Raw genomic sequence first — 15,666 nt, forward strand, 5'->3', positions numbered from 1 at the left:
CTACTGTAACTGGTATTTTGCCAGCAACAGGGCTTTCACATGAGGGCATTTTTCAGTGGCTAAAGATAATTCCCTTAATTCCCAGGATGTTCTTGTTTCTCAGCCATTTTTATGGAAATATTTCTAAATTATATGTCACTCTTCCCTGACTTCTCAAAATTGGTTATGCGGCTGAATGAACCAAAGGGCATAAGAAGCCACTATAATCAATGTGACATACTTCTTCAGGTTTACGTTTTGCTACAAGATTTAAGGGCAGGGCTTCCCTGGTGGCTCAGTGGTTGAGAGTCCGCCTGCCGATGCAGGGGAGACGGGTTCGTACCCCGGTCCGGGAGGATCCCCCATGCCGCGGAGCGGCTGGGCCCGTGAGCCATGGCCACTGAGCCTGCGTGTCCGGAGCCTGTGCTCCGCAACGGGAGAGACCACAACAGTGAGAGGCCCGCGTACCGCCAAAAAAAAAAAAAAAATTTAAGGGGAGGTTGCATGCAGACAGGGGAAACATAACTTTGAATTAAAATCACATATATATTTGGATTAGAATGCAAAACTCATATAAATGTTTAAAGTAAAATATGAAACTTCAAAAGAAATTTCAGGGTTTATAGAGGCTGGTCACAGGCTAGGAGATTATGTCCCTCTTATAAAAGGTACTTCAGGGAAAAGCAGTATAGCTCTATGTAGCTAATAATGTTTAACATTTTAATGGAGAGGGCCCTTGGGGTTATTCCACTTGCGAGGCTGTTTGCAGTTCTTTAAAGTAGACCCTATTGCAGTTTTATTGACCACCTCCCTGTCAAACCTCAAAGAGAGCTCTTACTCCAGTCAGCTCTTACTCCGTATGTAAGTTTCTAACCATTTTCCTTCTCTTCATTGCTTTGAATTTGTAGTATCTAAAAATTTTACCAAAGTTATTAGTGGAATGTCAGCAATAATAATAATTTAAAATAATGAACCTCAGTTTACACACAAAGTTAATATCCATATTCTTAGTAAGCTAGCAAGGTGCTTATTCCTTGTTACTGTTCCTAGAGGGAGAAATACAGCAGAATTTTTCCATTGAGATGACTTTTCTTTTTTTATTTTTGGTTGGTTGGTTTTTTGGTTTTGTTTTCTAGGACTGTTAGAGCAGTTTTAGGTTCACAGAAAAAATTGAGGGGAATGTACAGAGATTTCTCATGCACCCCCTGCCTCCACACACGTGTAGCCTCCCCATCATCAACATCCCCCACCAGACTGATACATTTGTCGTAATTGATGAACCTACATTGACACATCATTATTGTCGAAAGTCCATAGTTTACAGTAGGGTTCACTTTTGGTGTGGTACGTTCGTGGGTTTGCACAAATGTATAGTGACATGTATAGTATCACGCAGAGTATTTTCACCGCCCTAAACATCCTCTGTGTTCTGCCTATTCATCTCCCCCACCAAAACCCCCAGCAGCCATTGATCTTTTTACTCTCTCCATAGTTTTGCCTTTTCCAGAATGTCCTATAGTTGGAATCATACCGTATGCAGCCTTCTAAGACTGGCTTCTTTCACTCTGGAATATGCATTCAGGTTCCTCCATGTCTTTTCTTGACTTGATAGCTCATTTCTTTTTAGCACTAATAATATTCCATTGTCTGCATGTGCCACAGTTTATTTATTATCCATTCACCTACTGAAGGACATCTTGGTTGCTTACGAGTTTTGGCATTTGTGAATAAAACAGTTATAAACATCTGTGTGCAGTTTTTTGTGTGAACATAAGTTTTCAGCTGTTTAGGTAAACACCAAAGAGCATGATTGCTGTATTGTATGTTAAGAGTATGTTTAGTTTTGTAAGAAACCACCAAACTCTTCCAGAGTGGCAGTAGCATTTTGCATTCCCACCAGCAATGAATAAGAGTTTCTGTTGTTCCACATCCTCATTAGCATTTGATGTTGTCAGTGATCTGGATTTTGGCCATTCAAAAAGGTGTATAATGGTATCTCGTTTTAATTTACATTTTCTTGATGACACATGATATGCAGCATCTTTTCATATATTGATTTTCCATCTGTATATCTTTAGTGAGGTATCTGATAAGGTCTTCGGCTCATTTTAAAATCTGATTGTTTTCTTATTGTTGAATTTTAAGAGTTCTTTTTATATTTTAGAGAACAGTTCTTTCTCATATGTGTATTTTCCAAAGATTTTCTTCTAGTCTGTGGCTTGTATTTTTGTTATTCTCTTGATAGTTTCTTTCACAGACCAGGAATTTCTCATTTTAATGATGTCCAGCTTGCCCAGTATTTCTTTCATGGATGGCACCTTTGGTGTTGTATCTAGAAGACCTTGTATTTGGTGGTCGCTTTTTAGATTTCTCCTATATTATCTTCTAGGCGTTTTATAATTTTGCATTTTACATTTAGGTTTGTGGTCCATTTTGAGTTAATTTTGTGAAGGGTATAACGTCTGTGTCTAGATTATTTTTTTTTGCATGTGGATGTCCAGTTCTTCAGCACCATTTGTTGAGAAGACTGTCTTTACTACATTGTGTACCTTTGCTCCTTTGTCAAAAGATCAGTTGACTATATTTTGGGGGATCTATTTCTGTTCCATTGATGTATTATATGTCTATTCTTCTGCCAAAACCACAGAATCTTGATTAGTGTAGCTTTATAGTAGGTCTTGAAGTCAAGTAGTGTCCGTCTTCCAACTTTGTTCTTCTCCTTAACTATCCTTTTGGCTATTCTGGGTCTTTTGTCTCCATCTAAACTTTAGAATCAGTTTGACCATATCTAAAAAATAACTTGCTGGGATTTTAATTAGGATTACATTCAATCTGTAGATTAAGTTGGGAGAACTTTTCTTTTTCACTCCAAGCTTCTCCCTAAATTCCTACATATTGAGACTTCTTGAAGTGTGACTGTGGATAAGTATGAAATGATTGTACTACTCTTACACCATGTTCCTCATATAAGCATTTGTTATCTAAAAGGGAACAATGGTACAGTACTCCAAAATAGACAACATAAATCATTTATACTTATATTACAAATTACATATGAATGTGTACATGCAATGGCTCTGTAATGGATACCTTCTGAATAATATTCTGCATAGGCTATTATTTTAAAGTCTTTTGATTTTGTTATGTTCACAAATGGATATGAGCAGAGGAAGAACCAAGAGGATAGTTAGTAGCAGGAAAATATTAGAATATTTTATTTTAATTCTATTTTATTAGAATGTTTTACTTAGAATATATTTTATGTGATAAAAGTTTTATCAATGTCCTTCATTAATTTTCACACATTTAGAGAAAGGTCGTCCTTTTCATCATCCTTATAATACATGTATCTACCTTGTTCAGATATGAAAATTCATTAAGTAAAAATCTTCTTAGAAATATTATAAAATTGACTTTGATTATCTCTGGGATTGTCAGAACTCTCATCTTATTAGTAATTGGAGAGGTTTTCTCTTGTCCTGTTTTTAATAATAGCCTGGCAGGGTTTGAAGTTTCTTACCAAATGTTTTTCCATTTCCATAATAATGGATCCTATTAAGGCTGTTATAAAATCGCTCTTTAAAAGGTATGGATAAAATGAAGAGTGACTAAAATAGAATGAGTCCCTGATTATTATTGGTAATTGCGGAGTATGCTGAGATGAGCTTTTGACTACTTACTTCTTGGGCCTTTTCTCTCAGGATTTTCTGTTAAAATTGCAAATTCAGATTTCTCTATTCCTTATGGTAGTCATTCGCCTCCTATTCTAAGTGCTAAAGAATTCTGTAAATTTTGTCAAAAAAAAATAAAGAATAGCATTTATTCATTTCATGAAGCAAAGGGTTTGGAAAAATTGGTGAATATGTAGACATAAAAGAATCAAATGTGGTCTTTAAATTTCTAGAGCACCAGGATTTCAGCCTGTTGAACTTACTTATCAACAACCAGCATTAAAGAAGTTAAGAGAAATTGTTAGTTAGACAGATAAGCTGGTGTGATGATAATACAGGCAGGAATCAAGGCGCCCAGCTTTTGTATTTTGAAAGGTGCGGAAACGAAAAAAGATCATATATTCTGAAGTTCTGAGAGCAAGTGTAATACTAGAAAAAAGTGAGAATTACCTAAAATCAAGATAAAGGAATTATTCAAATCAGCTATCCTATAACTTGAAACTATGATTCCATCCTTCCCAGTTCTTGCAGTTACCTCTATATAAATGATTTTCTTTATATTGTGCAATAAATTCTGTAAAGTTAATTCTGTGTCCACATCCTAGTTTCTGCTTCCTATGCTTTCCTAGGTAATCTTTTCTTAGCTTTCCATTTCCTTGTCCTAATCTAATAGAGTGGACAGACAGAGATAAAGGAGTGACAAAGAAAGGATTTCATGTAATGCAGTGGCAAAAAGCGTATGATCCTTTTAAGAATCCCTTGATTAATATGCCTTTTTATTATACTAATTAATTGTATTTATTCTCTAGAAGATTAAAACCAGAAGAGCAGTAGTGAAGATAAATTGAGAAAAAATTATTCCCCTCAAATGAAAAAGATAGGGGTTCACTATCATAATATATAAAGAGCTCTTTCAAATCAATGAGGGGTAAATAAAAGAATATGGTAGATAGTGGGACAAAGAACATAACATGAGTGGGCATGTGAAGCATTGTGTGAGACTTCTCTTCTCCTTAGACTTTCAAATAGGAAGGGAAAAAAATATAATTGGTGATTACTCAAATAAATTAAAAGTGACCTTTACTGTGACCATCTACTAAAAATGTTTACAAATGTTCACAGTTAGCATTTGCATTTTACCAGCAATGAAAGTTAATGCAAAGTTTCAATATTCTAGTTGCAGAATTGTTCACAGAGACAACAAAAAGGCTTCAGCAAAGAAAAATGCATTATTATCTAAAGGGCACTGTTAAATTATCTACTCTTACATGGGGATTTTACTATAATTTAGGAGAACTCTGGAAAGTGAATAAGCTATGGTGAATTTAGACCACATAATAAAGATAAAATATTTTTTGTTTCTTCACATACTCTTCACCTATTCTCCATAAAATCCTCCTGACTAAGCCAACTTACAGTTACTGTAATGCTTCAAAATGAATTAGTCTTTCGGGAGGGTAGTATAAAATCACCTTGAGAACGCAATATGAATTGTTCTTTTTTAAATATTTTTTATTTATTTTATTTTTGGCTGCATTGGGTCTTCGTTGCTGCGCGTGGGCTTTCTCTAGTTGCGGCGAGCAGGGCTACTCTGTTGCGGTGCGCAGGCTTCTCATTGCGGTGGCTTCTCTTGTTTCGGAGCACGGGCTCTAGGCGCACGGGCTTCAGTAGTTTTGGCTCGCGGGCTCTACAGCGCAGGCTCAGTAGTTGTGGCGCATGGGCTTATAGCTCTGTGGCATGTGGGATCTTCCCGGACCAGGGCTCGAACCCGTGTCCCCTGCATTGGCAGGCGGATTATGAATTTTCTTAAGCAAGTTCTGCTTCAGATTACATTCACAAAGCTGTAGAGAGTATGCTTGTCTGGAGGTAACTAGAAGTTCAGGGTTACTTCAGCACACACAGTGGTTTGGATGTCTGTCCAAAGATTTTCAATATACCCTTTCAATATCTTAACAGTTCACCCACTTCAAATCAAGTCCATCCCATTATTTAAACACACTAGGAATATGGTAACTGCTTAAATATTAAATCAGTAGTTAAACCAGAAGTCAAGTTCTAATGATGATGGTGGGCTGCTGGATCTGTCAGGATTCTCCTTCCTGTTCCAGGTAATTAGGGAAGCAGGCAGGTAGTTGTGGAAGAAAAGTGCTTGGAGGAGCATAGGTCTTTGCAGTAAATGCAACAAGCAGTGAAAAATTTCTCTGCAAGTAACTGAAACAATGAAGTGCTATGTATTCTCTGTATATCTATGTAAAAATTATTTCTTTACAGGATAGGAGCCATGTGGATAGCTTTGCTTCTTGAGTCTTTTTTTGTAAAGAATAATAACCAGATCAATAAAGGATTTTTATCAGGTAACATTTTTTCTAGTTCTCAGAGAATGTAACTTACCCTTAATGGGAATTTGGAGAATTAGATGTCCTGTGACATCTCCTGATCTGATTGCTACGAACTGTGATGCACTTAGTTTGACACGAGGAGTTTTTTCTATTCTGTCCGTGATCATTTTTGGATTGGTATTACTCTGTAAGGTTCAAATTCATGACCACATGAGGCTCCATGACTTTTGGGGTAAAAGTCATGTTATTTTATTAAGAATACTGGCTGCATGAAAATCAGCTTATGACTCTACAGTTTCTGCTTTTTCCCCTTCAATTAAGTAGGTAAGAGATATAAAAAAGAATCATGAAATTAATAAGAAAGGGGTCTTAAAATTTACATGTGAAAGTGCATCTGAATTTATTGACCTATTTTAAGTTATTTGGCATCTGTCGAGAGAGACAAAGAATTGACAGTCTAGCAATGTCATGGCAGTATTCCAGTATACCTGAAGTATGGTCTAGAAGCTTCTGCTTAGACACTCAAATTTATTTTTAAAAAGCCTTTACCAGGGGAAGCATAAGTCCCCACTCCTTCAGTGTGGGCTGCACATGGTAACTTCCTGGCAAAGAGTACAGTAAGGAAAATGGGAGAAAAAGTAAGTAGCTTTGTAGTGTAGAAGCCTTGACAGTCAATGCCTCAGCCAGGTAATCAAGGTCAACATCAACAGTGATGAATCCCATTGATAGTGTAGACCCTTGATGTGATGTGGTTAAAGTGTTACTTTACCAACATGGCCTTCCTTTCAAAAACACACAATGCTAGTCTAATCATGAGAAAAACATCAGACAAACCACAATTTTAGTAAATTAGAAAAAAAAAGACCTTCCATGATGTAACTAAGTGTGGACATGAACACAAATTTATTATCACATCTCAGTTAAGGACAGAATGGCTAAATCTTTCTCACTATTGCTAGAATTGAAATTAAATTGTCAGTTGACATTGACTACTCTTACAAAGGTAAGTAATGTTAGGGGGAAATGGCTTAAAAACAAGCTTAAAACTCCTTATAAATACTAGCACTAGGAAATAGATGAATATCAAAGCATGCTAGATTAATGTAGTAGGTATAAAAATTAAGCCTAGGTCTCCAAAGAGGTAGGTAGTAACTTAGCCTTGAGAAGGAAACTGCTTGATATTCCAGAACAGAATATTGTTATCCTAGTGAGGCTATCTGGTTAATTAGGATGGCTTTTATATCAAATAGGAATCAGGTTATGTCAAACACACACACACACACACACACACACTTCTGAAACAGAAAGGGTTACACACATACGTACAAATCAAAGTACTTGTTGATGGCTTTTTGGTGCTCTTTTATCTACCAGATAACATGGAAACCCTGTAATAGCATAGAAATCTATCAGAGTTTTAGAAGTACAGACTTTCCTAGATTTAATTGTTTTTAAAGAAGAACATTTAACTTGAGGATTTATTTTCCATGTGAAGGCTTGGGGGAAAATATCTGGTCTTAAACCTGTTTATTTTAAATACACAAATTTTTAAAAATCCTTGTCTGATTTAATTGGTTTATAGGAAAGTAGATTATGCACTGGATACGTATTTTATACGAAACAAAATGATTTCTAAGTTCTAGAATGTACTATAAACCCAAAGACCTAAGAAAATTCTATAATACAGATAACCAAGAGCAATGTGCGTTACTGCATTGCATGTTTCTCATAAAATGTAGACAGGTTTCTAGAAGAATGCCTGCATTTGATTGGTTTTTTGTTGTTGTTGTTGTTGTTGTTGTTGTGGTACGCGGGCCTCTCACTGTTGTGGCCTCTCCCATGCGGAGCACAGGCTCTGGACACGCAGGCTCAGCGGCCATGGCTCAGGGGCCCAGCCGCTCCGCGGCATGTGGGATCCTCCCGGACCGGGGCACAAACCCCTGTCCCCTGCATCGGCAGGCGGACTCTCAACCACTGCGCCACCAGGGAAGCCCTTGATTGTTTTTAAACTACCCTTTTGCTGGTTTTTTCCTAGACCCTTTCTACAATATGTAGGAGAAACTAATCCACTTATTCTTTACATAATACTGCTCTTGAGGGACAATGTGAGCTCCTTCCATCTATTAATCAGAGTAAACTAAGTGAGTTTATTTTAACAGATGTGCAATGGCAGATACATTCTCAAAACCAAATGTCTTAAGAACTGAAAGGTATGTACTTTACACCTCAAATAAACATCATTCTCTTTTTATATTCTAGTGCACTGACAGGCAGAATTCCCCAGTCACATCACCGGGATCCTCTCCCCTTGCACAGCGAAGAAAGCCACATCCAGACCCTCTCCAGATCCCACATTTAAGCCTGCCACCAGTGCCTCCTCGCCTGGATCTAATTCAGAAAGGCGTAGTTCGGTCTCCCTGTGGCAGCCCAACTGGTTCACCAAAGGTAAATCAATTTTATTAGAAACATAGATAATAATTTTATGTGATGATTATTGATTGCTCAGGTTTTAAAAATTCCGTTACTCATATTTCTTATGCTCTTGTTTATGAACAACTTTGATGGGTCTCTCATTTTGTTTATAGTGAGTCCACTATCATATTCCTTGCTTTATTGCTATAAAAGTTACATAAGTATTCAGAGAGGGCACATGTCTGTAACAGCCCCCTGATTTGCTAAAATAAACAGCAGAGTAAGTATAGTTATTCTGTAAAATGGATTTAAAAGGTCATTACATGTATTAAAATAAATTGCATGCTCTTATTAAATGATATTTTACACTCATTTTCATAGTGTCTTGACAAGAAAAATGTTATGAGCGTATATTTGCATAGGGCTTAAGATGTGATAGATTATCATCCAAGGTTCAGGGTGACTCAGAAGAGGGAATTATATGTACCTTTTATACCTGAAGGAATTAATTACAAAGAATTACAGTATTTGCAAACTAATTGCATTACTGTTTAATATTAAAGGCATAATTCTATCTGTACATCTAAGCCCACAGTTTTAGTTCTGTGCAGATTTTTTTCCAAATTTGAAAAGGGAATATTTTGCTTTATTAAATATAAGATTTTAAATATTAATCCCATTCGGTAATATGTGTTACGGTCTAAAACTATTTGGAAGCACAGTATTTTAATAGTATTAGACTTTTCTACATTATAATTAACATGGTTTTAAGATCATATTAAGACTTTTTAGGATGTTATTTAGTCAGAATTATGTAAACACACTTTTTTTGCTAATATTTTCAAACAATAAAAGGACAAATCATTCATCAGATGAACTATGTAAATGAAAATAAAAACTGTGAAAGTCACATAGATTCAGTTCAGGAGCTTATACCTTCGTATTTCCACATAAGAATCAGACTGATTTTTTTTTTTTTAAGATCCATAAAACTCAAGTAAGGTCTGTAAATAATGCTGCTCTATTATTTGCGAATTTTCACTATTCTGGTAATAACTATTAAAGAACCGGAGCACATTTCCCCCTTGTCACTTGCTCTGTATTATAGAGGTGAACACAAAAATAACAAAACCAACATTTTCAGTCTTCCAAAGATATTACAAATCAAGGTGCTCTTTTAAAAAGTAAAACAACAACAACTTTGATGGTTTCTGCTGTTTCTCCTAAATCACAGAAACGTGCAAATAAAATAATTAATGACATTATTATTTTAATGTCAACCAGTCAAAATCACCATATAATTTTGATATTCTGCTACGTTTCCCTGTAGTCCTTATAATCCTAACATTTGAGTTTACGTATTCATTTTCTACAAAGAAATCTTAATATATTTGAGTTTTTCATTAATATTTTAAACTTTCATTAGTTGGTGATAAAATAAACTCATTAAAAGATGGCACAGGAATCTAATAAAGCCCTACTATGACTTAGAAAACAAAAGCAATAGTATACTAGTCTGGAAGTCATTTCAGTGCATGGAACCTCTTTTAATGTTTTTCCTCTTGTGTTTCTTTAGTCTTCTCCTTGCATGGTGAGAAAACAAGACAAACCACTCCCAGCACCACCACCTCCCTTAAGAGACCCTCCTCCTCCTCCACCTGAGAGACCTCCCCCAATCCCCCCTGACAATAGACTGAGTCGTCACTTCCTTCACATGGAAAGTGTGCCTTCCAGAGACCAGCCGATGCCTCTGGAAGCCTGGTGTCCTCGGGATGTGCTTGGGACTAATCAGTCAGTGGGATGTCGCCTCCTAGGGGATGCCTCTCCAAAGCCTGGAATCACAGCGAGTTCAAATGTAAATGGAAGGCACAGTAGAATGGGCTCTGACCCAGTGCTTATGCGGAAACACAGACGCCATGATTTGCCTTTAGAAGGAGCCAAGGTAAGAAATACTCAAAGCTGAAGCTAAATAATCTGCTTATAGTCTTCTGATAAGAGGTAGTATAAAAGGTTGAGTGGTGTTTTTTTCGCCTAGTGTGACACTTCCCTGCAGGTCTTTAATTATCTGCAAATTGTAAATAATCAGAAGCTCATTAAAACTTGAACCTAACAGAAGTCAGGAAGAAGGCTCTAAGTAATGATTTAATTTTCATATGAAGACACCAGACAATTTGCCAGAGATTTAGTTCACCTTCCCTTATTTCATCTGCAAATTTTTTTCCTATTAATGTTGTCAATGGGAGAATCAGCAGTCTTTTTTTATTTAACTCTCCTACTTCTATCTAATTTGAAAAGAAAGTTGTATGGTTATAGCATATCATCAATCAGTCATTGGAGTTATTGTTGCCTGGGACAGCACACCTTAGGCAGCCAGGTAGAATGAACTTCTCACATACATAAAAATACCAGGTCCAGTTCATTGTTGGAAAGCAAGGTCTTTCTCTATAAAACTGAAAGACTGTCACACATGTTGAGTTCTAACATGAAGGATATTACCACTGTCATTTATATGTACAGAAAAGAATTTAAGCATACAGGGAACCGAAGAGGCAGCAGCAGAAATCATTGAGTTTCGAACCCTCAGTGGGCCCCTGGCAGAGCTGTTCTGTAATGTTTTCTGATATTTGTGTCCACGATATTTTTGACTCAGATCAGATCGTCACCATCTTCCTTCAGCTGAAGGAGGCTTTGCCTCTTTTGAAGACTGTAATATTTAAGTGTTCCCATCTCTCTTGATCTTAAGTTGTTATTTTAGGGGAGTAGACTATTCCTTCAAAATAATAGTTTGTAGTTGGTGAGTTAATCAAGAAACAAAGAACTGTGAAGAATGACATGTACTAAATTCCTGTATGTGTGTACACACATGCGTGCACATGTGTGAAGGAAAACTCTGTATAAGATTTAATTATTCGTGATATTCTAGGGTAGCCAGGATAGCAAGAGTCAAAATTGTCTACTCAGGCATTCAAAACACGGGGGAAGAGTGGTGGTGGTTTGCCATAACTCTTTGTTAGTGCCTTGTTGGTACCTGCAGGCTTTCATCTATTATAAATATGAAGATCTGTAAAGGTTTTCTTCAAGGTCATGCAAAGGTGATGTAAATGGAAGAGAAGGCACTTATAAAAGCATTTTTATAATGTTCTCTGAAAATGGAGAGCTTATCTTCAAAAGTATGTTTCTGCAACTTAGAATCTTGATCAGAAGGACCTGCCTTTTTTTTTTCCAGTGATTTTTTCTTCCCTTTAGTCTCTATTACTTTTCATTCATACGTGATCACACTTGCCTTAAGGAGAGTGTTCAGAAGAGCTCCGACATGAGTGGTTATATCTTAGCAACATATTACAATTTATTTCCTGAATGGACTTAGAAATACTTAAAATATAATAATTATCTTGGGCAATTCACTGAAGACCTCTTGTTTCAGGGTTCTTCTTAGATAATATGTTATACAGTCTTAGCACTAAATAAACCTGCCCTTCTAAGCCCTAGAATACAGGCTATTAATTTTTGTATGGATGGTGGTTGTTTTAAATTGGGGTTATAATTTCTTAGGTTATAGGTATGAAATTTTATTTTTATTATATTAACTATAAGTTATTAGTATTAGTAGTGATTTAAGTTATAAAGATTCCTTTACATGTTTTCTATGTGAACTTTTATGTCTTGATCATTGATACATGTTAATATCCCAGAGAACATTGAGTAAAGTACAAAATTTATGTCTTATTGAAAGCTGAATTTGTTTAACTCTATCTAAGTTAGGCTCATTAAAATTCATGAAGGTCTAATCTCATATGTTGTGTGTATTAGCATTGCAATGATTATATTCTCAAAGTTAATTTCAAGTTACAACTAGATTAACATTTTTACCAAAATTAGACATCTAATATTTCTCATTTCAGTATAGTTGTTTGACTTTTAAGGCAGATTATAAAGAAGGATTCATACATAATGTATTAAATGCTATAAAACAGACCATGTCTCCCCTTATTCTCCTCTTTTATTATCTTTTGAAGGTCTACTTCAGTAGACCACAAGGTATATCACAACTGACATAAAGTAGAAAAAGCCCAATTCCTCTTATTTCACTGTTGGGAGACTTAGAGGCTAGCTTCAACCGATGGAAAACTGCGTCCATCTAGGATCCTGTAATTCTCAGTCTCTGCATGATCCTGGGTTGGAGTTTCTTTCTTTCTTTCTTTCTTTCTTTTTTTTTTTTTTGGTGGTACGCGGGCCTCTCACTGTTGTGGCCTCTCCCGTTGTGGAGCACAGGCTCCGGACGCGCAGGCTCAGCGGCCATGGCTCACGGGCCTAGCCGCTCCGCGGCATGTGGGAGCTTCCCCGACCGGGGCACGAACCCGTGTCCCCTGCATTGGCAGGTGGACTTTCAACCACTGCGCCAGCAGGGAAGCCCTGGAGTTTGTTTCTTAACTTACGTCTCTGTAGTTCCTCAATCCAGATTGATTTAATTACGTATTTGTAAGCACTTTCTACATACAAGACTCTCCTAGTGTTCAGGATAACCAGAATCCCAATGTTCTCTCCCCTTTCAAATTTAACAAAATGTTTTTATAGAAGAGGAACTGTTCAACTCCTTTAGGCAGAAGTAAAAATGATAAGGCAAACCTGATAGCTGCATTTTAACAAAACTAAAAATCTGATCAACATAGATCCACCAGGCTCTGGAATCAGACCTGAGTTTTACTTCCTGCTCTAGAATTCACTGGCTTTGTGGATGCAAGCAACTTACTACATCTATGCCCCCAATTCCACTTATTTCCCTTACTTTATGAAATGAAATAATAATAGGACCTACTTTCTAGGAGAATAGTTACCCTCCAAATATCTAAGCCCCCATATCCCTTGGTTATGGAATAAAACCAAACTAGATGTGGAGTCTTAGTATAAGTTGTAACAGTTCATTTTCATTTAAAATAGTTGTCCTTATTTTTTTTTAAATTTAAAACCAAAATCATTATCTCTTTCTCCCTTTCCTCTCTGCTTTTATTTAGCATAGTGGCTAATGAATTCTCAGCAAACACTCAGTAACTGGGTTGCTGAGTTATTACAGTTAGATTGATTACAGAGGGGGAAAGAGTATATGCATGCTGGGGTTGGAGGTGGGCAGGGGTAGGGCAGGAAAGGACTTGGAGGAAGAAGATGTCTATGGTACACTAGGAGCGTAGACAGTTTTTTTAATGTATTTTTCCAGCACTCGCCTTCAGCCAAAGGTAAAATGTAACTTTCTTGTTTAAAATAGGATTTTTTACTCTTTTAGAGAAGTAGTCATTTTCTATAGATAGATCACATATTCACAATAAGAGGGAAACAAGGGAGAAGGGTTGAAGAAGAAGGGGAAATGATTTTGATTTAAAAAGACTCGTATATTAATGAAAATGGTAAGTGTTACAATATATTCTCACCCTCCATACCTAGTGTGCAGTCTTTAAAATTTTTTTTTTTAAATGTTATGCAAATAAAGGGTATAGGGATTTAGATACTTGGAGGCTGATGTGTTATCTTCACATAACCCGTCAGTCTCTCCAAGTGTAAGCAAATACATTTCTGTGTCAAAGAGTAACAACTATCGTTCAGACTTGTTTTCATTAAAGGAAATATCTCAAATTAAATATCATCTGCCCATTTTAAAGATAAGAAAACTTAGATGAGTACTAAAAGTTTAACATTAAGTGTACATATGTAACACCATAAGGGGAATTCATGAAACTAAACATTCTATAGAGTGAGGACTTGCTGCCCTTTGTTGTGTGTCCTATGTCAGTGTGCCAGTTCCCATCATCCATTAGAACCATTTGCCCTTTTTATTTGCATCTTTCCTAGATAAATGGTAAGGGAAGCAAGGATAAATTAAATTCTAATTACTCTATTTGCTAACTGTAAAGAGCTCTAAGGAAAAAAGCCCTCTAATTCATAATTAAAATGAAGTGTAAGAATTCTGTGACTTTAATTTACTCCCATTTCTCTTCTCCCTCCCACCTAGCATAATCAAGTTAACTAAATTAATACTTTACTTTTTAACATGAACCTGAAAGCTAAGAGTTGTTAGGTTTATTTACCTTGTTTTATTTTATTGGTAAGAGATTTCTTTCCTATAGGACTGTTTCCATTCCCTCAAGTTCTAGCCACATTATAAACCTGTTCCTTACTTAATACTTTGTTGGCTAGATATTTAGTTATTGTTGTTGGTTTGTTTGTTTTAATTATTTTATTGCACGAAAATGTTTTAAAATATCATTGGAGACTTGAAATGTATCTCCTTATATCTAGATACTAACACTGTGTCCAACTATCTTTATTTGTTCCTCTTAAAAGATTAAGAATGCTACTGTTTCCTATGTGATAAAAACGATCTCTGACTTATGTTACTTCAAGTGACATTATTCTAAAATGACCTTGTGTACAATAATCTGTTGAAGATGTTGCTAGATAAATACATAGAATGATTCCTCTTTTTGAGATTGTGGCTTTTGCTATTTTGGTGGAGAGGCACATGTTTATAAGAATGAACTTAAACTTATCTGTGAATCTCAGGTGCTGTCTTTCAGAAAATAAGTCCTTTGTGTACACAGGTTTCATTTTTAATCTAATGTTTCTGAAGGATAAATTACAGTGATATTTTTGGTGTAGTGTATGTGTGCTCTTACATGTGTGGGATGGGGGAAGGGGGTTGTGTTTGGAGTTTTGTAATTAAAAAGTTTTTTCTTAATTGTTCTAAGATTATCACAATTGTGTTTGTTTTCCCTACATCTCAAGGGTCCCAAATGCTTTAACATTAAATTTTAGACAATATCTGAATCATAGGAAGATATTTCAAACTTAAAAATTAGGATGAAATGTTATCTTGAGGCATGTTAAAAATATTAATACAGGGTAACCTAGAGTAACCTAGAGTTTATAATAAATTTTGTAATAACTCAGATTATACTTCTTCCACAGGTAGTATAAATTACCCTTAATGTATTCTTATTCGTTCAGCCTGTTTCAGTTAAACGAGTAGGATGTTCAGGACACTGTGGCGAATACAAAATGAATCAAGCACAGTCTAGTGAGGATGAGACAGGTATATAATTAAGGGATGAGGCATAGGCGAAGCATCCAGAATATATAATGTGGGATGCCCTAGGGGGAGAAACATTCCAATTGAGATGCAGGGTAAAAGAAGGAATAAAGAAAGCTTCATGCGAGACGGATCTGTAGACATTAAAAGATCAGTAGGTAGGGCTTCCTTAGTGGCGCAGCAGTTG

General features: G+C 36.1%; 1 protein-coding gene across 1 annotated transcript in view; it reads left to right on the forward strand.

Moving 5' to 3' along the window:
• Nucleotides 1–15,666, forward strand: part of CBLB (Cbl proto-oncogene B) — a 214,354-nt gene that overhangs the window by 145,313 nt on the left and 53,375 nt on the right. Inside the window, exons 11-12 of the mRNA XM_033432235.2 lie at nt 8,249–8,434; nt 9,978–10,343. Of these exons, the coding sequence (XP_033288126.1) occupies nt 8,249–8,434; nt 9,978–10,343 (552 nt within the window). The remainder of the gene's footprint in view (nt 1–8,248; nt 8,435–9,977; nt 10,344–15,666) is intronic.

This window comes from Orcinus orca, chromosome 5 (assembly GCF_937001465.1).
Source record: "Orcinus orca chromosome 5, mOrcOrc1.1, whole genome shotgun sequence".
Classification (NCBI taxonomy): domain Eukaryota; kingdom Metazoa; phylum Chordata; class Mammalia; order Artiodactyla; family Delphinidae; genus Orcinus; species Orcinus orca.